Source organism: Ambystoma mexicanum, chromosome 6p, assembly GCF_040938575.1.
Source record: "Ambystoma mexicanum isolate Mex_15411 chromosome 6p, UKY_AmexF1_1, whole genome shotgun sequence".
Taxonomy (NCBI): domain Eukaryota; kingdom Metazoa; phylum Chordata; class Amphibia; order Caudata; family Ambystomatidae; genus Ambystoma; species Ambystoma mexicanum.
The window spans coordinates 590,730,467-590,754,673 of NC_090935.1; the positions used below are offsets into that span (position 1 = coordinate 590,730,467).

At 48.3% G+C, this 24,207-nt stretch overlaps 1 protein-coding gene across 1 annotated transcript in view; it reads left to right on the plus strand.

Annotated features, from left to right (window-relative positions):
- Positions 1-24,207, plus strand: part of AP3B1 (adaptor related protein complex 3 subunit beta 1) — a 2,743,269-nt gene that overhangs the window by 1,455,334 nt on the left and 1,263,728 nt on the right. The window contains exon 19 of the mRNA XM_069627424.1: positions 2,617-2,764. Within this exon, the coding sequence (XP_069483525.1) occupies positions 2,617-2,764 (148 nt within the window). The remainder of the gene's footprint in view (positions 1-2,616; positions 2,765-24,207) is intronic.

Consider the following 24,207-nt stretch of genomic DNA (forward strand, 5'->3'; position numbering starts at 1 on the left):
CGAGGTAAAGGTGCCCCCAGAGGGGGTGCGACTGTGGCCACCATCCCCTCAGGACAACAAGGAGCAAAGTCTTTGTGAGGTCTTCTACCCTGCCATGGTTTCCCTGTGGGAAGGGGGAAGACTTTGCCTGCACAGAATGGTCCAAGACCACATCTGGTGTTTGGGCCTTATAGGTCATTCAACATGGTTTACTGTCTCTCTTTTGTGCAACAGACTCCATACTATGGTCCTTGCACTATCACCTTAACTCGGGAGTAGGTCATCAGCTTCTCTCAAAAAGTGAGATAGAACTGGTTCCCCACTTGGAACGAGGCAAAAGTTGGAATTCCACATATTTTCTGGTTCTTATGAAGGACAGGGTTTGTATACAGTACTGGATCTAAAGCTGCTGGATTTGATTTGCTCCTGCGCAAGGACCAATTAAAGATGGTTACAGTAGCCCAGGTTCCCCAAGCGCTCAATCTGCTTGACTGGTTATCACTGCACCTTCAGGATGCCTACTTCCATGTGCCCATTCATCGGAGAACACAGGAAGAACCTGAAGTTTGTGGTGGGCGAACATCACTACCAGTTCCTAACCCTGCCGTTTGGTCTTTCACCAAGCTGCTAGCAGTGGTGGTGGCTTGCCTCGGGTAGGACTGCAGTTATGTCATTCAGCCGAGCTGGCACCCCGGATGCGGTGTCGCACATATCGGGGGGAAGCCTGCACATGAGAGCGCTTCAGTGGCTCCTCGAATGATCATAGTTTCAGGGCCACATGTCTGACCTTTTTAAGGTCTAGGTGACTCAGGATCTTGTGTGGTGGGCCGTGAGAGACTTGCTGAGAGACAGGTTGTATCATCAACCCGGGCCTCAGATGACTGGTACTGATGCTTTTCTGACAGGTTGGGGTGCTCACCTGTTGGAACTGACAATGAACAGACTGTGGTCTCCCTCAGAGTTTCGGGAACTCATCACTTTACTGACAGTGGTCCTGGGCTCAAGAAAAAGGTCTCTCTGACAGCCCATTTGGCCGGAAAAGAGAATGTAACAGTGGGTGCCTTCAGCAAACAGACTTCGGCCTCCCATGAATGGGAGTTCTGCTAGGAATTCCTGGAGAACTCCTCAAGTGGATCTCTGTGCTTCCAGTGTGAACAGGAAGAGTTGTCCTGCTCCTGGGAATTTCTAGTCGGGGAGCTCTGGGGGATGCATCGACGGATGAGTGGACATTCAACCTCCTTTGTGTTCCTGTCGGTCCCTGTCAATCCACTGGTTCTCACTAGATTGCAACTGTTCAGAGCCACTTTCAGCCTGTTATCTTTGGACTCGGCCCCAAGGACATGGTATCTGCAGTTGCTGAACATGTCCATCTGCACTCCTTGGCACCTTCCGAGGAAAGTCGACTTGCTCTCCCAATTGTAGGGGCGGGTTCTCCACACAAACATCAGCAGCCTGAACCTTCACTGAGCGGCTGAAATACAAGGAGTGGGACTCGTCAGACAACGTCCTTGATGGGCTTCTTTAAGCTCAGAGACCCGCAACAAAGTCGATTTTGGCGTACATTTTTGGATTGGTGCCGGAAAAGGGATCTTGGCCCTTTATCGTGTCCGTTACCCCCTGTTTTAGATTTTTTGCTGTCCTTGGCCCAAGCAGGCCTGCAGATTGGCAATGTTAAGGGATACATTGCTGCTATTTTGGTTTTCAAGTACTCTGCAGAATAGGGCTTTTTCTTCACAATCCCCACTGTCCTGCGGTTCTTGCAGGGTTTATGTAACAAGTTTCCTCCACACCAGTTTGTAGTTCCGGCATGGGATTTAAATTTGTGTCTGACATTGCTTATGGTTGCTCTGTTTGAACCCCTTCATTCTTGTTCTATTAAATTGCTCACTCTTAACGTGAGCTTCCTGGTTGCCATCACGTCCATGGGATGGGTGAGTGGGCTCCAGGCATCATCTGTTTATCCTCCCTATTTGGTTTTCTCCAAAGAGAATGGGTCGTTGAGAGTAAGACACTCTTTTCTTCAAAAAGTCGTCCCTTTTTTTAACCTTTTCCAAAAGATCCATCTTTCTGTGTTTTTTTTTTCCTACACCTCATCCTTTGAAAGCAGAGGAACGGTTCATCGGCTGGACCTGCGCGGTCCCTCATCGACTATGTCTCTCGGACGAGAGAAGAAAGATGACCAGCTTTTCATTGGTCAGACTGGTGCTCATGCTTGCAGAACTGTGGCTGGGAAAGATGTCCCGGAGGGATTCAGAGGCCATTCCAGCAGAGGAGTGGATGCACCCTCTGCTTTGCAGAGGGGAGTCCGTGTCCTGGGCATTTGGCAGGCGGCAACGTGGGCATCTCTGCACATGTGTAATAAGAATTACTGCTTGGGATTCTCTTTAAAGCCAGGACACCCATATTGGTAGGGCGTTCCTCCAGAAACTAGGTGGTGCCCTTGCTCTCATCCAGATTTTTGTACTGCTTTGGGAGAATACTATAAATGAGAAATCCGTGGAAGGAACATCTGTCAGAAAGAAAATTACTGAGAGGTAAGTAATTTGTTCTTTATTTGATCTATTCATGTATAGTATCTGCTGCACTTCTTGTAGTCGGTCTATTAAGACTTTATATGGAACTGGATTTCTGTTTCAGGGAGTGATTCTGGCAGTGAGAGCGATGAAGATAGTGAAGAAAAGGATGACAACAGTGTTGAGAGTAATTGCAGTTCAGCTGAAGAGGAGAGTGGCAGTGAGCAAGAAGATAAACAAAAGGCTACGAAAAAAAACAAAGCTGATGAAAGGTAACTGATCTGCGTGTCCTATCAATAGTCCATCAGATCCTTTCTTATGTTAAGAGTGGGTGTTTGGAAGAGCATGTCCCCTTAGCAAGTCTCTTGAGAAAGTTAGTTCAAATGGACTGTGTCCTCCAACGTATTCCACATCTTTGACATGTAATGTCCACAGCTTTGCTGCTTTGGAAATTTTTCGGCAGAGGGCGTCCTGCGTCGATGGCGTTGGGTCGATGTCCCTCAAAGGACTCCGTCGAGGGTGACGTCATTGGATGTTCTAAGTAGGACGCACGGCACCTGTAGCCTCAGTTCCGTATTTCCCGCAAAAAAGTTTTCTTCGAGAATGGGCGTGCCTCGTGTTATCATCTTTGATAAGGTGGTCTTCGACCCCTCCGACCCCAAGGTCCGGCTTTAAAATGTGCAGGGACTGTAAGTCCAAGATGTCCATCACGGAGCTGCACCGTATCCGCTTGTGGTGTCTGGGTGAGAGCCACGACACAGAGCAGTCGTCAAAGGGCCAGTCGTTGACTGCCTAGGCCTTGTGGGAGCATAAGGGGAAGTTGCAGGTAGGTCAGGTATCCAAACCCCGTAAATCCAAGAAATCTGGTCTTTCCACCGATGACTGAAGGGGTGACTCTCCCGTCGGAAGGAGTCCAGGGGATCTTTGTCCCGGATTGGTTCTCGCCACTCGTCGTCCTTGTCGAGGCACACCCAGAAGCGGCGTCACCGTACGACTTCCCCGTCGGATGATTGCTCCGCGAGGAAAGTGGCTTACCCGACTAATTACTCTACTCCGGAGGAGTGGGAGGCATTCAGGGAGAAAATGTTGGAGATTATTCAATCTCAGGGCACTGCCCCGTCCGCGCCTTCGCTTGAAGCCGGTGGGGAGAGGGCTCGGTCTGAAGTTCGAGCGCCTTTGGCCCGGGCGGTCAGCGCGATAAGCATCGGGAACCGTCGAGGTCCCATTTGGACAAGGGTCAGGTAGATCGCCAGAGACGTGCCAGACCCAGGTTGCGGTCCTCATCCCCGGCGAGACCGCCGAAGCCTGGGCAGGTGTCGAGGAAGGTGTCGACCCCATCGGCGCTGTGCCCATCGAGTGCGGCTGTCGGGGCTTTGCCCTTGACCAGGCCCTCAGAGCCCTCTGCGCCGTTGTTGACGCCGAGGCTGTCAGTGCCATCGGGGCCTACAGGTCAGAATTTGACGTTGGAGGCCCCTAGAGCTGTGGATCCTCTGAGATAGGCTTTAGCTAAGACTGTAAGGCCCCCTGTGGACTCCAGGTCTACTGATGTACCTAGGAGGGAGTTCTTTCACTCTCTACCAGATATTTGAAGATGAGGAGAGGTCTGATGTGGAGTTGGCGCCTTTTGGTGCTCCTGGTGACACTTCTGCAGCTCCTGACATGCTCTTTTCGGAGGACAGTCAGCTGGAGGATCTGAGGCAATCTTTGCATGATGCCAGTGGCCTGGATATATCTCCTGAGATGGAGTTTGGGAGGCCTGAGCCTGGTACTCATGCTGAATCCTCCTATAGGAAGTTGATGTCAAGGGTTAAGGAGTACCTGAGGTGGTCTGGCCCTCAAGTTGAATTCGATCAGGATGACCTGACTGACATTTTAGATCAGGGTCCGTCCACTGACCCAGTGTTGCCTTTTCACATGGCGTTAGAGAAAAGGGTGGCTGCTACTTGGAACACCCCAGAGTCTCTTCCGGCGGTCAACAAGTCGCCGACTATGAAATACCGCGAGAAAGGTGTCGACCCCAGCTACCTATCCACACACCCCACTCCGGAGAGTTTGGTGGTTCAGGCGGCTACGGCCACCTCGAGGCAGGCGGCATACCCTACCATCCTTCCAGATAGGGATGGCAAGCGCTTCGATGGAAGGGCACGCAAGATATTTTCGGCTGGGAGTATGGCCCTTAAATCGGCCAACTCCACCTGTGCCTTGGCCAAATTTTCGTACACTCTGTGGAATTGTGTCTTGCTATTGTGCAGGATGGCAAAGATGCCATGTGTGAATCCCTTCAGTCTGGGTAGGACACGGCAGATAGTGTCAGCCGGTCCATGGCTGCGAGCACCGTGATACGCAGGTATGCGTGGTTTCGGAAGTTGGGCTTTGCACCGGACGTGCAAGCCTGTCTTCTTAACATGCCCTTTGACGGCTCTCATTTGTTTGGCAGCAAGGCTGACGAGAGCCTTGAGAGGTTGCAGACCTCAAAGCAGATGCGAAAGCTTTGGGCACAGCTGTGCGTCAACCTCTGCCCTTTCGTCCTAGGGGACAGCAGTGGAGGTGTTACTTTCTTTACTACTCCTCTTTTGGTAGAGCGAGGGGAGCGGCCATTCAAAGGGGACACTGTAAAACTACCCGTGGTGGACGGTAACGAGGTTCCAAAGCTGCTCAGGCAGCTGCCTCTTTGCCTTCAGGCGCTGCCACAGCCGCTCCAAAACAGCTATGAGGCCAGGTCCCATTGTTCGCCGGTTGAGGGCAGACTGTCTCAGCATCTCGAAGAGTGGCGAACCATTACTTCAGATGCGTGGGTTCTGGAAACAATAGCCCACGGCTACTGCCTACTAAATTGGCCTAAGGATAATCCACCGGGGAAACTCTTTGAAGATTCCGGATCTGCTCCTTGTGCAGGAAATCTTGAACCTGCTGGAGAAAGGCACTATAGAACTAGTGCCTGTGGCGAAGGGGAACAATGGCTGGTATCCCCCATATTTTTTGATTCCCTAGAAAGATGGATTGAGACCCATCTTGGACTTGCGTCGCTTGAACAAGTTCCTCAGGAAGTTCAAGATGGTCAATCTTTCTCAGGTCCTTCTGGCCCTTCGACTTCAGGATTGGTTGGTGTCATTGGACCTACAGGATGCTTATTTTCATGTGCCGATCAATCCAAAGCACAGAAAATACCAGAGGTTCGCTGTTGGCAGCTCGCACTTTCAGTTTCGGGTCCTGCCATTCGGGTTCACCTGCGCCCCGAGGGTCTTCACCAAGCTCATGGTGGTGGTGGCAGCAGCGTATCTCAGGAAGGGGCGAGTCATGTCTACCCCTACCTGGATGACTGGCTGATCGGAGCGTGTTCTCCCGAACGAGCCTTGGATCATCTGTCTCACCTGCCACTCCCTTCACAAGCTGGGCTTCTCCCTCAATTTCAAGAAGTCCCATATGACACCTTCCCAACAGTTCCAGTACATCGGGGCTGTGTTGGACTCATCCTTGCGGAAGTGCTCGCCACCCAGGGTGAGGGTTTATCACATTGTCCTGATGGTCGACAAATTTCAACATGCCCAGAGATCCTCTGGGCTTTCAAATTCTTAAGGTGGCTCGGCCTCATGGCATCCTGCATTTTTCTGGTGCCGGAGGCCAGACTGCGGATGAGATCCCTTCAATGGACCCTCAGGACGCAGTGGTCCCAATTCTCCGCCAAGATGTCAAATCTCCTTCAGATTCTGCTCAAGGTCTCATAGGATCTTCTGTGGTGGGCCAGCGAAGGGAATCTGATGAAGGGAGAGCCGTTTTGGCAACCGTGGCCAGAGGTGATGGTAGTGACGGATGCTTCCCTCACAGAATGGGGGGCTCACACCAACGAACTGACCGCCAGCAATCATTGGTCTCCATCAGAGTCCAGACTTCACATAAATCTTTTGGTGCTGAGAGCCAACTGGCTAGCCCTGAAGGATTTTCTGCTGTTTGTGCGTGGGAAGAGTGTCCTTGATCATGACGGACAACACAGTGGCCATGCATTACCTCAACAAAAAGGGGGGTGTAGGGTCGCTCCTGCTGTTCAGGGAGGCGATGCAGCTCTGGTTCTGGCCAATACAGCAGGGAATCTCACTCTTGGCAGTTAATCTGGCCGGAGAGGAGAATGTGGCGGCGGACGCTCTGAGCAGGCAGTGCGCGGTCTCCCACGAGTGGGAGTTGGATCAGAAAGTTCTTCAGGAGATCTTCACCCTTTTGTGAACCCCTCAGGTGGATCTGTTTGTGACCGGTGCGAACCGGAAATGCGAGACATATTGCTCAAGGGGATTTCCACTGAGAGGAGCTTTTAGGGGACGCGTTCGTCCTGGATTGGTAATTCCCACTCCGGTCCCCGTCATTCCTCAATTCTAAGGAGGTTGCAGAGGTTTGAGTCCCACATGATCCGAATTGCTCCGGAATGTGCCGGAAGATCGTGGTACCCGGACCTTCTAGAAATGTCCATCTGTCCTCCACGCCGTCTTGCCCACAGAGAGGATCTTCTGTCACGCGAGTGGGGGGGTCAGGTTCTCCATCCAGAGGTTAAGACTCTCAACCTTCACGCTTGGTTTCTGAAAATTTGAGATATAAGGATTGGGACCTCCCGGATGACGTGATGGAGGTGTTGCTTTCGGCACGGTGCCCGGCAACCAAATCCCTGTACTGTTGCTGTTGGCGTAAGTTTTGTGACTGGTGCAGAGAACACAATGTCGATCCTTTTCAATGTTCCATTCCGATGGTTCTTTCTTTCTTTCTTTCTTGCTTTATTTGGCCCACAAGAATCTTCCATCGGGTACCATTAAAGGTTACCTGGCAGCGATGTCTATTTTCAAGCACTCGTCTGAAGAATGTTCTTATTTTAAGATTCCTTTGATTACCCAGTTTCTAAAAGGGCTCACAAATGTGTTCCCACCGTCCCCTTTTCAGGTGCCGGTTTGGGATCTGAATCTAGTCTTGAAATTCTTGATGGATGCTCTGTTTGGACCTTTGCACTTTTGTCCTTTGAGACTATTGACCTTCGAGACAGTTTTCTTGATTGCAGTTACATCTGCTCACAGAGTGAGCGAGTTGCAGGCACTTTCATCTAAGCCACCCTTTATTCTGTTCCACAGGGATAGGGTTGTACTGAGGGTACGTCCTTCCTTTCTACCTAAGGTAGTGTTGGAGTTTCATTCGAGCCAGAAGGTGGTACTTCCTGCTTTCTATCCTCCTCCTCATCCTGGTCAGAAAGAGTAGAGACTCCATAGGTTGGACCCTAGGAGAGCTTTGAGCTTTTATATTTCTAGGATGTCCAGGGTCAGAGTGGACGACCAACTTTTTGTGGCATACACTCGACACCGATTGGGCCAGGCTGTTACCAAACAGACCTTGTCCAGGTGGATTATCAACACCCTTGCTGAATATTACAGATTTGCTGGCAAGGACCCTCCTGCGGGTTTGCAAACTCACTCCACCAGGGGCATAGCTACATCCACAGCCCTACAACGGGGAGTTCCTGTTAAAAATATTTGTGATGCTGCAACGTGGTCTTCCATCCACACCTTTGTCAAGCATTTCTCCCTGGATACTTTCCATGGTCAAGATATGGCCTTTGGTAAAGCAGTGCTCTGTTCTGCCATCTGATTGGGTATATCCAAATTCTTCTCTCTCTTCTGTTCACGGATACTGCTTTGGGAGTCTGTCAAGGATGTGGAATATGTTGGAGGATACAATCCATTCGAGAAAACAAGTTACTTACCAACTGGTAACGTTCTTTCGACTGGATGCTCCTCCAACGTATTCCACATTGCCCTCCCAGCCTACCCCTCTGAAGAATTCCCCATGCTATTGCAGCTTACGTTCCCACAAGGCTATGTGCAGTCATGGAGGCGTGGTTATGGCACACATTGTGGAGGGAAAAAGCACGAACTGAGGCTATGAGCGCCGTGCGTCCTACTTAAAACATCCGATGAGGTCACCCTCGACAGAGGCCTTCGAGGGAGATCGACCCGACGCCATTGACGCAGGACGCCCTCTGGCAAAAAATTTCTGAAGCAGTACAGCTGTGGACATTACATGTCAAAGATGTGGAATACGTTGGAGGTACATCCAGTCGAAAGAACGTTACCAGTTGGTAAGTAAATATTCTTTTACTTAGAAACCTTGTCAGTGTTTGCCTGACCCATAGTAGTTGCTGTCCCTTTGTGCAACTTCTTGTACTGCTCACTTACTCTTGAGATAAGTCTGGATGCTCTGCTACTGCTACCACTATAACTGTGTAGTACAGGCTTGTACCAAATGTGAAATTGTACTGTCACTTGTAGTCTTAATTGTGTGTAGTGTTCCCAAAGGTTACTGCATGTAATTCTGCCTAACAGTGGGAGAGTGGAGGTGTGGTTTTGGGTGTTCGAGTGGAGGTGACGCTCGGTGATCGAGTAGAGGTGGGGTAGTGTAGTGTAGTGTAGGGTCGGGAGGGTGGGATGGGAGAGTGGAGGTGAACTAGGGTTTGGTAGAGTGGCGGTGGGCTAGGATGGGTGGGTGGGAGAGTGGAGGTGTGCTAGGGTGGGTGGTTGCTCGAATGGAAGCGGGCTAGGGCGGGTGGGTGGTAGAGTGGAGGTGGGTGGGAGAGTGGAGGTAGGCTAGGATAGGTGGGCGGGAGAGTGGAGGTGGGCTAGTGTGGGTGGGCTGGAGGTAGAGTGGAGGTGGGCTAGAGCGGGTGGGTGTGAGAGTGGAGGTGGGTGGGAGAGTGGAGGTGGGTTAGGGTGGGTGGGAGAGTGGAGATGGGCTAGGTTGGGTGGGGGCGTAGGGAGAGTGAAGAATACAGAAAACAGAATAAATTCGAGATTTGTCAAACAATACAAATGTATGTACCCGGTTTTACATACCCCAGAAATGTTGGAGCATGTGCTAAATTGAATAACGGCGATGAATTAAATTATAGATATTACATTGATACATCTATACTCACTAGGACTGCCCTAAGGTGCCTTTAAAGCAAGGGTTAATAAAACATCATAAAAATACATAATCGCACATACTTCAAACAACCAAAGACATTTACAATGACACATTTACACATACATAAAAAAGAGAATTAAAAATAGGCACTGAATTTAGCAGTGCTATATGTTGAATCGGTGACAAATCCTTACTATATTAGAGACCGATCAAAGAGTTTAAAGGCTCAGTGATATTGGGCAAAAAGCTGTCAGGGATGGCACTCTATTAAGAGTGGCACAGGACACCCAAAAAGGGTTTGGGTGGTTGTGCCTAAATAAAGTGGACAGAGAAGCACATACACAGCAGAAAGGAAAGAGAACGAAGAGTAGGCAAGAGTAGCAAGGAAAGGTACAGAATGAATTCCCTCTTGGGGTGTATGCAGATATAGAAAAAGAGTACTCCACGAACCTTAGGAAATACTCAAGCCTTCTGCACAGTTTGCTATAACAGAGGCCCACGCTGTTTGCTCATGACTTGGAACAGCAGCTATGGGTGTCTGTAATGTAGAAACGAGACCAGGGAAGGGGCAGAGGTTGACTGATGGGAACCAACAGACAAGCTCTGTACAAAAGGGTCTACAAACAGGACAAGAGAAGATACTTACAGACAAATCCAGGAAAAGGAGGTTGATAGCAAACTAGCAGAAGGAAATGAAGGGAAAGTCGTGTAACAGGATAGGATAGCAGAGGACAGTAAGGAACAAGGTTGAGAGCTCAGAGGAGCAGGAAAGCAATGAGCAAGCCCACAGGAGCAGGGCTGCAAGGTAGAGAGCCCAGAGGGAAAGGGCTTAGGGCAGCAGAGTAAAGCAGGCTGTACGGCAAGGAACCCAGAAGGACCGGGCAGCAAGGAGTGAGCCCTGAGGGGCAGGGCCGCTGACCGTAGAAGGTTGCAGAGGACTGTAGAGGGCTGCTAGGCCAAGAACCCAGCGGAAAAAGGTAGGTAGTAAGCAGCGGAGCGTGATCAGCTGCAAAGTAGGAAGCCCAGAGGACAAGGGCTGTAGGCAGCCTTAGTGAGGCAGGCTGCAGAGAAGGGAGCCCAGAGGACAAGGGCTGAGACTGGAAAGCAGCAGAGCGTGATCAGCTGCAATGTAGAAAGCCCGGTAGGGCAAGGGCGGAGGCTGGAATGTGGAGAGCCCGGCAGGGCAAGGGCGGAGGCTGGAAGGCAGCAGAGCGTGATCAGCTGCAATGTAGAAAGCCCGGTAGGGCAAGGGCAGAGGCTGGAAGGCAGCAGAGCGTGATCGGCTGCAATGTGGAGAGCCCGGCAGGGCAAGGGCGGAGGCTGGAAGGCAGCAGAGCGTGATCAGCTGCAATGTAGAAAGCCCGGTAGGGCAAGGACGGAGGCTGGAAGGCAGCAGAGCGTGATCGGCTGCAATGTAGAAAGCCCGGTAGGGCAAGGACGGAGGCTGGAAGGCAGCGGAGCGTGATCGGCTGCAATGTGGAGAGCCCAGAGGAGCAGGGCTGTGAGGAAGGGAGCCTGGAAGGCTATGGCTGTAGGCAGCGAAGAGTAACAGGCTGCAAGGCAGGAAGCCCAGAGGAGCTGGACTGAGGCAGGGAGCCCAGAAGGCTAGGGCTGTAGGCAGCAGGGTGTAGCAAGCTGCAAGGCAGGGTCCAAGCAGGAGTGATGGTAAACAGCATACAAAGATCCGTAGAAAGACACGAAAGGTGGAGGAAGGTCTCTCAATGCAAGAGGCTGAGCCACTGCAGGCAGCAGCCTTTTATACAGCACAGAGGCAGGCTAATTGGTTGCACCTGGCTAAGCACACCTGCAGACAATCGGCCACCTCCCTCTCTGTTCCTGAGTTGGTGGAAGCAGAGCCGATCCCTAGGGCTTCTGGGGGGTGTAGTTCCTTTGATGACCAATAGGAACAGCCAGGAATCGATGCTTATAGCCAAGTGCATTGTGGTATGCGTAGTTTGTTGGAAAAAATAATAAAGCAACAAAGTCTCGCAAATGGGAAATAAAGTCCCAAAGTAAATCTAGATTGATCCAAGAGTCTGTTGTAAATAAATGATAAACAAATAGTCCATATTGAGCACAAATGGATGCGCCCATGGCGCAGGCATGACAAAAGCCCTCTGTGGCGTGTCTGGGGACTCGTGAACTTGAGTTTCGGACCGTTGAACGGGTACTCATTCCATCAGGGGGATGAGCCCTCGGGACAAAAAAAGGCATTCACGAGCAGCGTGCAGGTTAGTATTCAATCGTGGGTAATTATGTGATTTTCAGCCATAAAACTGCAAAAATTCAGAAAAATGTGCATGAAAACCCAAGGGTAATGACTACTTCAAGAATAAAACAATTTGCAAAAAAGTACCCGATTGTGTGGTTGCAAAACATTCCTACAGAATCATGGAAGAGGTGGTGAGAGGAGGTAAATTCCAATCAGATCCACGCAGAAAGGCACACAAGTTTCTCAGTAACGGTCAGAATGCATACTATGGGCTAAAGAAACAGTAATGCATTTAAAAACACATATAGTGCTTATTCATGCAGCACAGAAAATACACCAGGACAAACAAATGGATAAACAATGAAGTGTTCTTTGGAGATAATGTGTTCTGTGCTGTTGTCATACTGGAAACGAAGGAGCATGTTAATGCTTTGAAGAGGAGTATGAACAGAATTGAAGGGGCACAGCTTGAGTGGAGAAGTAGTAAAGACCTCTCTGCCTTGCCCACAAAACCTTGAAATGCATGAGACAGTGCAAGATAAAATCTGCACCAACGTGCGAGCGACAAAATCAGGTACTTAACATGTTCGAGTTATCGACGTGCGATGCTCCGTATTAAAGCAAATTACATGCTCTATACTTTGGGAACAAGCACTTACCCAGCTGCAGACAATGACCACATGGTCTAATAGCCAAACTCAAGGTGCTACAGTGTCAAATCAAGGTATAAGGGGCTGTATTTTAGTGTCCATAAGGTTTCCATTTCATTCCTTAAGCATCAGACAGTTACCATGTCAACGAGAGCGACTGCTCCTTAACTCCCCTTTCTCTCTAGCACCAGAAATCCTTGTGGACAATGCAGAGGGTCTTGAATTTAAACCTTGCAGCCACTGGGAGCCAGTGAAGAGATTTCAGCGCTGTTTTTTGCCAAATGTTTTGGCATTAGGTAGCGTGATATGCCAAAACAAAAACACTGATTCCCTCATTTGCCTCCCAAGGCAAGTAATGTAAAGGAACAAGATATTGATTTACTCAACAGTTGTATAACATTTCACTATTCTAAGCAAGTTAAAAAAATCATTCATAAATATTCCACACCACTTCCCTTAAATTCCAGACAACTTAAGCTCACAGATGAAGTGGGAGCAAAATGGCACTCCAACAATTTAAAAGGGAGGGAAAGACAAAGTTATTAGAAATTAGGCAGATCCAACAGGTAAGTAATCAGGGCAATAGAACAAATAGACTACAAGGTAAAAATCAGACAGCAAAGGCTTAGGGCCAACGTCAATGGGTCAAAAGTCTTTTGCTCAAGATAATAGGGTTCAGTGTAGTTTGCTGTAAAGTCTGTGGCACAGATTCCGGACGAGGTTGGTTGGTAGAAAAGTTAGTTCAAAGAGAAGAGCAGGACAAGCCCCCGGATTGGAGAAAGTTTTCAAACACTTTCCCCACAGCTGACCGAAACAGACAACTGGATTTGCACAGTACCTTAAAACTGAGAGGGAGCTGTAGCAGAGGCGGACGTTCCTGGTGGTTCCTGCAGGCTCACGGTTCCTGAAGCGACTGTTGGACTGACACGAAGTAGGAAGACTGGAGTGTCCTGCGCCACCCAGGGAAGAAACCAGCAGCAGAGCAAAACAACTAATAAAAGATATGCTCCTTAAAACCCAAGCATGGTCCGACCTTCCTGGCTATCCGGCCCACTGTAGCTCTGTACAGCGAATTCGCCCAGAGGTGGGGTCCTGGCTTGAAGTTTGGACGAACTGGTTGGTCCCACCAGCTCAAGGGAAGAAGTTTCTTGGATCTTCTCTGTCGTCGGATTTGGAGATTCGGACCTGCAGCAGGGCTTCACCGGGCTGTTCAGTCATGATAGGGGTCCTCTTCTTCCAGTTCCTCGTTGGATCTTTCGTTCCAGTAGCGACTCTGCTCTTCCAGTCCCAGAGACCTGCTTTTTATGCAGTTTTCCCCCATTCATACAGCCTGGCTGTCAATCACACAGCAGGGTGGCTGGCCTGGCAAGGCCAGTCCCATTAGCCAATCAGACAAGAGTGTGACTTCGGTTACTAAGGCAACCCATGGCAGGGGTCCAAAGATCCCTCCCTCACATCCTGCCTACCCAGACGATCAGGCGCCTTAAGGAGGGCTTCTGTGCAGATGCCAGCGAAAAGACAGTGAACAAATGAATCATCCCTGGTTTGGCGCGCAGAGTAAAACACGAGAAAGACGTTAACAAAAAGAAATGGCGACTAAACTCAACCTGAGCCAAAATAAAATGTATTTGGTCAAGGGGGTTTATGTTCGAGGCTTATATAATAGCCTAAAACATTACCATGTTTATATAAGATAATCGCGGTAGAAAAGTTAGGGTAGTTACCACTGCCACCAGCCAAGTCTTAGTGTTAAGGGAGCGAAACAAGGCTCCAAGAGGCACAGACAAAAAGGGATGAGTTAACCCTTTCCAATTCTCCATGTAAGATGGGGGTGTACTGGGTCTGTGGTTTAAAGTGACTATATAAAGTTAATGACAACTTTAACTATTTCTGGGGGACAGTAGTCAGCTCCAGAAAAATGGAGTCAGTGGGAAATCTCAGACAACCCTGTGCCACTGCACTGAAGATGCTGTGTAACACACACAAAAAGTGGTGCACGTGGAGTAAGTGAGGCACCAGTGCCCAAGATCACACACACAGTAAAAATACACACAGCAAAACGCATGTAAGAGTGGGAAAAAGGCTCACACTCTTACCAAGTGAAAAAAAAAATCCTAGAAATCCAGCAAAGCTGCTGGGGGACTCTTTAGGTAAGGGAAATCAGCCATTTATAAGAATTCTTCCTAACACTTCCGCCCGCCCTAGCCCACCTCCACTCTACCACCCACCCGCCCTAGCCAACCTCCACTCTCCCACCCCACCTCCTCTCTCCCTACCCCCCACGCCCCCAAATGCAAAGAAAGGCAGTAAACGCCATAACTATTGCCAATGCTTGTTGATTGGTTTGCTCGACTTGTGTAACTTGGTTTTTCATCCCCATAATGAAATGCAAACATCTATCTTTTTACGTAATGTTGCGCGGTTGAATAGGCAATCGAGTATTAAACACTAAGTGAACGAAATTCATTTCCACATGTCGTTCGTTCTTCAACTCTTTCATTATGTATTTTAGACAATTGACTTTTGCTTCTGAGTAATATTAAAAAGATTATCATTCAAATTTTGGAGGCATAGGCCGTGAAGAGAAACGCTCGGATGACATTTAACTGTTAGTGCTTTTTTAAGATTGCCCATTATCAACAGAGTTATCGTGTATAAAAGCATGATTAAAATGTGAGTAATTGGGGCTAATACCTTGGATTGCTTTAAGTGTGTTTTTTCCAGTGCTGTCAGCAAGTGGCCTCTACAGACATGATCGCCCTTTACTCTGCAGCCTGCTGCCAGCTGACTTGATGAGCCTGCAGCTCAGCTCAGTCGTGGCTGACAGCGTTGATTGGGGCGCAGCACGCACTCTGCTCCTTTTTATTACAGACAGTAATTAAAGCAGCTCGCCCTGCCACTTCCATAACAAACACAGCATAATGCCCTAATTATGACTTTATTAATTTAAGTCAGGATTTAATGATTTAAAAAGTGATTTATATTGTTTTTCCTGTTCAGAACAAATGAAATCTGTAGGTTAAATTAATACAGGCTTTTCATCATTGCAAAGTTAAAAAGCTACTTACCGGTGAATTCGTTTCATTAGAGTAATATCTGAAACTCTAAGCAGTAACGTAAACAATAATTAACTGTCAAAACGGAGTGATGCATCATATCAATAACATACCTTGAAAACCATGAAGCAAATTCAGATGTGACCCGAGACAGCAAGGGACACAATGATTTAGAATTGCAAGACAAATGCTACTTTTTGTGTTGCTTTCCTATAATTTACGGTTAAAGTATATGTATTATGGTGTTCAATGAATTGCCAAATACGTAAGCTGAGAACTTCAACATGTGCGATCATTCTGGCAGCCTTAAAACATATTTCTGTTCGGTCACCCGAATGTATGGTAACACTTGAAGCAGAAGTCGGTCAACCTGAAATATCACAGCCTTGTGTGTTCTAAAATGTGTAACTGACATGACAACTATCGTTCGTAAAATAAAAATGCACAGAATTATATTTCTTTATTGTTTATTTTTTTAAACATACAAAATAAGTCGTGTGTTTTGGCATCTCCTTCTTCACTAATTAATGTCCTAGTGTAGGCAGTTAATAAATATTAACGTAAGATTTTCGTTTTAAGGCCTTGAACGAAATCACCGTGAATCATCCCTGGATGTATTTTGGTTGATTCAGTATAGATACCAGCTTCGAAGCTGTCTTTGCCGTTTAATGCGTTGATCGCCAGTAGTAATGATGCGATTTACTCTCCAGGAAGAGAACACGGGATATTATTAGGAAAGAAGCAGTTGCACCTTTCGTACATGAGAAGAGCTAAACTGTGCACCTACATATCGATGCCAGAGTCATAGCTGTGAGCCATCAGAACTGTGCTGTAGTTCTCGTTCGCAGTTGTCTCGCCTGGTATTGTTTTCTGTTCTAAAGTTCAAGCCTGCACGAACCAGCTAAATATTGTGCAGCTGTACCACTCCCCATTCGCCAAATGTCCTTTTGACACATAAATATATTTTAGTATGACTTTATCTGCATTTTTTTCATATTTTCATAAATGTTTATAAGTTCGGTGAAGTTTCCAATTAGCATTAAAGGCTGAATAGCCTATCCTAACATAAATAGCACATACAACTCTATAAGGTGGCATATTGGAGGCTACCTACTTGGCAGAGGGGACTGATGAGGCAATGGAGTTGCGTCGCATGCCTTCGAGCTGGGCCCCCCTTTAAGTCGGTGTGTCGAGTTTGACCGCTACTGCCGTGACCACCCGTGTATCTGACCAAACCGCTCCACAACACTTGAGACATTTACCTAGACCCGGGAACAGAGTATTTTCGGTCAATGCAATCTATTTTCAATGACAAAGGCATCCAGGTACGAGTCGTTTTCTAGAGTGGGGCATGACCTTTTCACATACAAAGTGGCGCTTGTGGAGATAGCTTCAGGGCTTCACTACGCGAGCAGTCTTGACACGTCCCTGACGTTTAGGTACAGCAGGTGGTGTTATACACGCACCCTAACGCACAATTGTAGAGGATAGTCACAAAAGTAGTAGTGGCCCTAGGCCCCAGTGCTACGTCGAAATTGTTGGTGCAGTATAATTTGATGTTTAACTTGGAAGTCCTCAGTATGAAATGGCCTTTCCATTCAATGTGAGATTGCGAACCCGCTTTGTGGCAATGACCATGCTAGATTCCGGCCTTCGAAAAGTAGCTTACAGAAAGGACTAAGCCTACAAGGAGTGATTGAGCTTTCCTTTCATACCACTTAATTGGTCAACTCTGCAACTTTGAATTCGAAACCATCAGCATTGATGTCGACTCTTCTTCCAGATAGTAAGACAAATGAGACAAACTCATCTATGAAGATATTTGCATCAGGAAGCATGACACTGAAGGAAATGAATGCCTTTGCTAAGTTTTCATATTTTCTGTTGAACGTGGAATCAGAGGTGCAGTCCCATCTACCGGAAGGAGATATTAAGGGTGGCTCCCTAAACAATGTTAATGATGGAAAGGAGGCAGTTCTTTCAAGCCCTTCAGGCTGGCTTGGATGCTGAAGACTGCCTTGGGCTGTGTATGGGGACGTGGACTGTTCTCTGCAGGTACTCATAGCTTCGATTGCCTGGGTTTTACCCTGATGTGTAGTCGAAGCTTTCAAACATGGCATGTGACGGTGAATACCTCTTTAGCCTTAAAGCCGACGGATCCCTGGAAAGAGTAAAATAATCGACGATCACAGTCAAGTCCTTAGGATTGGCAGTCCAACAGCCTGCCCCATCTTCCGTGTTTGTTTTCGGGTCTAGGGGAATGGATTTCTGCAGCTATTCCCCCCTTTGTCAGAAAGGCGCAGTTCCCCATGGCAAAACCGATGTATAAGTGGTTCTCATGCCCTGGTAGCGGCAAGGGGTCATCGAGAAGTCAGATGACGTTGACTTCAGTGCCAGCAGCGGTAGCCACTTAATAGCCTTTTTTAGGTATTACCTCAGATGCTTGGGTACTGCTATTGGTCAATCAAGGCTATTGTCTACTGTTCCTTTGCAAGCATCCAAACAGACTTCCAATGTACCCTGGCACTTGTCCAGAGCCAGAACTCAGGGAGGAGTTTGCCAACACATTGGTGATGCGCTGCCTCAATAAGTGGGAACAGGGGTGCAGTAATTACCCCTTTGCAGGGATGCCACACTGCTTTGTTTCTGGGAGTTTAAGAACGAGATCTGTATCAGCGGCCAATCCAGCAGGGACAGAGAATGGGTTGGCATGGGGAGACTGAACTGGCAAGGTTCACTTTCCCATGAGTGGCAGATTTGCCCATCAATCCTTGCAGAGATCTTGTGGTAATTGCACCGGAGGAGAGCACCGGGGGTATGCCTTCTTTTTGGAGTCGAACGTCAACCTCCACTCTGCGTTTTCCCTGATTCCATTCATCCCGTTGATTCTCAGGAGGTTGCAGAAGATTTGTGTTCACCTAATTCTGATCTCACCTGACTGAGGGCGAAGGGCTTGGTACCTGTAACTTCTGGAGCTGGCATTTTCCCACCTCAATGCCTTATTCGAAAGGGGGATCTGTTGTCCCATTCGGGAGGCTAGGTGTTTCACCGTAACCCGGAATCTCTCAGCCTCCATGCGTGGCTCTTGAGAGGCTAAGGTATAATGGCTGGAACCTGGCAGATTATTTTATGGTGATCTTGGCTGCACGCAAGCCCTGGAAGAAGCCCATCTGCTCGGGCAGATGGAGGAAGTTTGAGGTACAGTGTAAGGAGCGATGTGCAGGTCCAGTGTTGTGCTTCACCTTAGTGGTCTCAGAGTTTTGTTGTCCCTGGCCAAGCATGGTTTGCAGGTGGCCATGTTGAAATGATATCTGGACTCTCTTTCTGTTCAAGGTCCCTGGAATAAGGTTCATTCTTTTCGGTTCTTTTGGTTGCCAATTTCTTAAGGTGCTTGTTACCATGTTTCCCCCTGGTCCAATTTGTTTCCACCTTGAGACCTAAATCTGATGCTTTCTTTCTTGACCGTGGCCCCATTTGAGCTCTTGTACTCTACCTCAGTCAGGCTCCTTAAGTTGAAAATGGTGTTCCTGGTGGCGATCACATGGCATTGTCTTGTAAAGCTCAGTTCCTCCAGTTCTGTAAGGAGAAAGTTCCACTGAGAATTAGGTAATCTGTTTTGCTTAAAGTAATGTTGGAATTTCACATTAATCAAAAAATTGAGTTGCCATGTTTTCCCACCTCGCCCATCGAGGGAGGAGTAGAGGCTCCTTAGGTTGGTTTAAAAAGGGCACTGAGCTACTGCGTAGCTAGTATAGCACCCTTTTGTAAAGATGACCAGTTTGTGTCATTCTCTGAGGTGCGGTTCAAACAGATGTTATCTCGCAGGATTTTGTTGTGCATGGCAGAGTGATATCAAAAGCAAGTCCCTACTAGACTTTGACTCACTCTTCCACAGGGGTTGCCGCCTCCTCCGCTATGTTAATAGTGGTGCCCTTTGAAAGATATCTGCCAGGGAGCAACTTGGGCTTCTCTTCACACATTTGTGAAGCATTAGAGCTTAGATTTATTGAAGTGCTAGGATGCCCGATTTCTGGTCTAATGCTTTCAGCCCGTCTCCATCTGCTATACTGCTGTGGGAGTCTATCCAGCTTAGGAATCTGTGGGAGGATGCCATCAATTGAAGGAAAAACTACTTACTGGTAATGGTCTTTCTATTGTTTCTCCTCTCACAGGTTCATTATCACCTTCATGGCCTACCCTGCCTCTGAAAGCTTTCATATTAGTGAATTTAAAGGGTAATTTAAAAGAAAAGAAATTAAGCAGCCATAAAAAATACTAAAATGTTTTGGGAAATTTTGCATGGTCCTCCAAAAAAAGGTACACCTTCCAAGTGGCTACCCTTTAGTCTGTGGGATGATTCTCTTGGCTGTTGAACAGGGTAGAAAAAAGTGGGGAACTGAGGTAAGAGGTGCATTGCATACTAGAAGGCTGGACGCCAATGTCATGCCTGGAGTTGAGCACTAGAAAAGAGGAAGGTGTTATCAAGCGCACGATCTTCAAGATCAGCTGATCTGAAGAAATGTCTATCCAGGTGAGGAATTTGTGGGAGGAGAATCCGTAGACTGAATAGTACTGTTAAGTCATTTTTACTTCTAATGGATTGTGTTCTCCCACAGAGTCTTCTTCTTGGATATCATTTTCCTACTTTGCAGATCTTAGAAAAACATTACAACAGTAGGGAGTGCCATGCTGCTTCAGCACCAAAGTCCCTTTACACTCTTCACACCTGCTCCCGGATGTGCAGTTGATATAAATAGCTCACACCCCGCTTTGTTGCCTTGGTTCTGTTTTTCTGCATGCTCAGCATGCTTCTCGCAACACTCAACTTTGCCTCAGAATTTCATTGTTTTGATGCACGTCGATTTTTTTTTTTTTTTTTCTTTCGACATTTTATGTCAAACTAGCTGTCCCCGGCCACACGTTGCTGTGGCTCAGTCTGGTTAAATGGAAAAGAAAGAAAAGAGAGAGCGCACATTTCTAAAATGTTTAATTTCACAATGCTTGTGGGTATACAGTATTTTTTTAAATGGCTTTGGTGGTTCTCCGGGTTGATGCAATTTTCCCGGTGGCTCGACACATTCCTTTTGTTTCTCTATTAAATTTCAGAGCCTTGAAATAAGGACACACTTCAGTCATAGTGCCGATGAGAATATGCTGGCTCAAACTATAAACATCAGCTGGGTTTTACCGGAATGCAAGGCGATTGTAACTGTGTGATTGCTGAGCACCGAGTCGTGTTTGATGCTGATCTGCTGTTTCTCATTGACGTCTTTTAGCCACTCTCAGCCTGCAGAACGCGATCGCTGTGCTCGCAACCGTGCATCCTGAAGTCTGGCTGCACGTCGCTCTGCTGCTTCCTCGGCATGTATTTGAGCCGTTCTAAATCGGAAACATTGAAATGGAATCGTAAAATATTTAGTATAGCATGTGTTGCTTTTACGTCCACCAGATGGTGCTGTTTTTCCAAAACATGTTTTCACCTGTCACAGGTGTGACTTCTATCTATGGTAGGTATATAAAAACACGCGCGTATTCGAATGCAATGTTGTGTCAAAATTTCAAAGCAATGAGTGCAGAACTTTCGCCGATTTAAGATTTTGAACAAACAAACATTTATATTTTTACTTCTATAGATTGTGATCTCCAAAACCCACATGTTCCAAAAGATGTGAGGACTGTGAATCGAAAACGTCGATTACATAGCCTCACAGACTCGGTCTCTGGTGTCATGGAACTGGTCATGATGTCATCTAACGTGGCTATTGTCAATCAATGCCGGCTAAAGCATTGAACAAACCAAGTGAAATAAACTGAACCCACTGCATTCTCCAAGACTGGCAGGGAATGCAAATACGCTTCAGCCCGTGCACACAAGAGCCCAGATTAGAAGCCTCCTCTAAAAGTTGCCAGAGTGCCTTAAAGCCATATCTGCACCTTCCTCAGAGATTGCTATGACGTTGAGGAAGTCCTGAACGTTCACTTCATCACCATACGCACCTCTACTGCATACAGAATTCATAACATCTTTCCAATTCATCTACGAAGCGGACAATAATGATGATGACGCCCCCTTCCGCTTAGTATTTTAGAGAGTCAAAAATCCCCAAAGAGTTGATATCGGAGGAGGCACTGATGGAGGAGCCAGTCTCCAATTTCAAAAATGCAATTGGACTCGACATCTGTCCTGAGGTATAGTTTGAGCAACCTCACGTTCGTTCTTACCCGAATGCTGCCTATTGGAAGGTCATGAATAAAGTCAGTGACTGTTTATGGTGGGGCCGCCCTTCGAAGGATATCACAGAATATGATCTTACTGATATTTTGGACCAAGCTCTCTCCAAAGAACCTGCTTACCTTTCAGAGATTCCGTCCTTGAGATGTGAAAAAAGCCCGCAACAGCATTGGCGGTTCACAAGGATCTAGTTAAATATAAACCATCCTCTGTGAACCCTGATTTTCTTTCAAAACACCCCTCTCCAAAAAGTCTTGTGGTTCAAGCTGCCACTTCCACCACAAGCTCTGCAGCCTTTCCATGCTTGCCACAAGATGGGGATGATAAAAAGCAAGTGTTCACAGCTGGCATCATTGTTCTGAAACCCATAAATGTTTCCTACATTCTGGCTAAATACTGTTATACCTTGTGGACTATAATAGCAGAGGCAGCAGAAAACATTCCTGTAGAGGAAATGAGAGATGGCATTTTAAATCTAATATCTGATGGTAAGGAGGTATCATGTCTGTCCCTCTAGTCGTCATGTTTGGATGCAGCGTTCTGTGTAGGAAGATCTATGAGCTCTAGCACAGTGTCCAGAAGGTTTGCATGGCTTAGAACGTCAGGCTTTGCGTCTTGATGTTCACACCAGGCTACTGGATACGCCCTTTGATGGGTCAAATTAATTTGGCCCTAAGGCTGATGACAGACATGAGAAACGACAAGCCTCTAAGGCTGCAAAGTACTTGGGTACAGTAATACTATTTCCCCAGCATGGGGTCTGGCATGGATTCACATGCTCATGAATATTCCCCGTCGTCAGGCTGGGAATCCTCGGTAAAGAAAAAATCAGTATCAGTTTCGTTTCTGATCTATCTTTCTTAGTAGTAACCAATCACTGGTCTCTGGGTCATACTGCCCCCAGCCAATGACTGCCCTCTCCCTAAGCCCCGCCTCTGGCAGCCATCCTCAGATTTTTACCGCACGTTCAAGTGTTGGGAGCTATAGCTCTCAAGCTTTTTCTGCGTTTCATGCTTTTTCAAAGAGATTTATCTCATTTTTCGGTAGAGCCTCAAGCTCCACCGCTTCTACTTCCGATCAACGGGGACCCGTTTCAGAATCTTCTACGCCCCTCAAGGGTGAAGTTTTCGTAGAGCTACGCTTCTTGTAGGATTCCAGAAGTTTTCTGAGGCCTACCTCGTGGACATGACCCAGGACAAAGGAAGCTCAACACCGGGCAAGCTGTTCAGGAACTGCCCTGGATGCAAGCTACTGAACCTGTTCAAGGAGGACGAGCACTCGAAGTGCCTCTACTGCCTTCATGAAGACAAATCGCACGTTTTGCATGAACATGTCGGAACGAACCATGAGGGACCGTCGGACCCGTCTCGTCAACTGGTTGGAAAGCAAGAGCCCAGCAGGTGAGAAGAAGAAGAAACCCGAACGGTCTTCTAAGTCCTGTGAGGGCGCCCCGGCGACATGGGCCCAACAGAAGGCAAAGCACTGCGAGTCCGCGGGCACCGGGAGCGCCGAACGGTCGGGCTCCTCGGCTACCAGGCAGGGCGCACCTTCACCAATGCCATCAACCGCGAGCCAACGCTCTGGCTCGGGAAAGAGAAAGTCAGAGAACCCGGCTAAGCTTCTGGAGATGCCCCGGTCGAAGGGGTACGAGGCGGCGACTCTCCCCCCAAGGTGAAGGCCTCAAGCGCGCCTAAGGTGGTGAAGGCCTTGATTCATCCGGCCAAGGCCTCTATTGAGGTTATCGCTACAGCCCTGGGGAAGCCTGTGGAGGCGGCCTTGGGGCCCAGAGTTTCCCTGCCCCGGCGGAAGGAAGCCTCTTTTAAGCCCATTGAGAAGACACCCGTGAAGACCCCGGTGGAAAAAGAGGGGGGGCGGTGGCCTTAACGGACACGACCTCCGAGGAGGAACTGGTCAAAGTCATAGAGGAGGCCCGTCACCACGGGAGGGATCCCGACGAGGGGGACGACGAGGCTCCGGTGGAGGAAGAGCAACCGTCGCAGCCCGGGCCACAAGACAACTCGGCGGCCATTTTGACAGCAATCCAGGCATTATGCACAGAGATAAGGACCAGGTTGCCCTTGCCTCCGACGGATGACCCAACAGAGCCAAGTCCGTCGGGAAGCCCCCCTAACAAGAGGAGAATGATCCATCCAACCCCACCTTCTCAGCCCTCACGGCCCTCTCAGCCTTTGTCTGCTTCCCCGACCCCGAGGGAGGACACGGGGACGGATACGGCCATGACGGGGAGGATGACGACGGTGGTGACGAAGGGACTGATCTCCCATCGCCGATTCCTCGGGCGTCTCCTCCCGACGAAATTGGCTCGTTTCACGCCATGATCGCCAGGGCATCCAAGCTTTTTTAGCTCTGCCCCGAAGAGAAGAAGGAAGGGCTTCCTTTATCAACGGCGTGAGGCCAAAAGGAAAACGGTCCTCGCAGTGCCGTTGTTGGTTGACATCTGGAACGAGGGACTTGCCCCCATCAAGAACTCGTCCACGACTCCTGCTAAGAGGTACTGGTACGAGAAGAAGTACCAGGTCCTCGACGCCGACCCTTTGTGACTTAGAGCGCAACCGACCACCGGATTAGGTCGTTTCAGCAGCGGCCAAGAAGAAAGCGGGGGGGCATCGGCTTC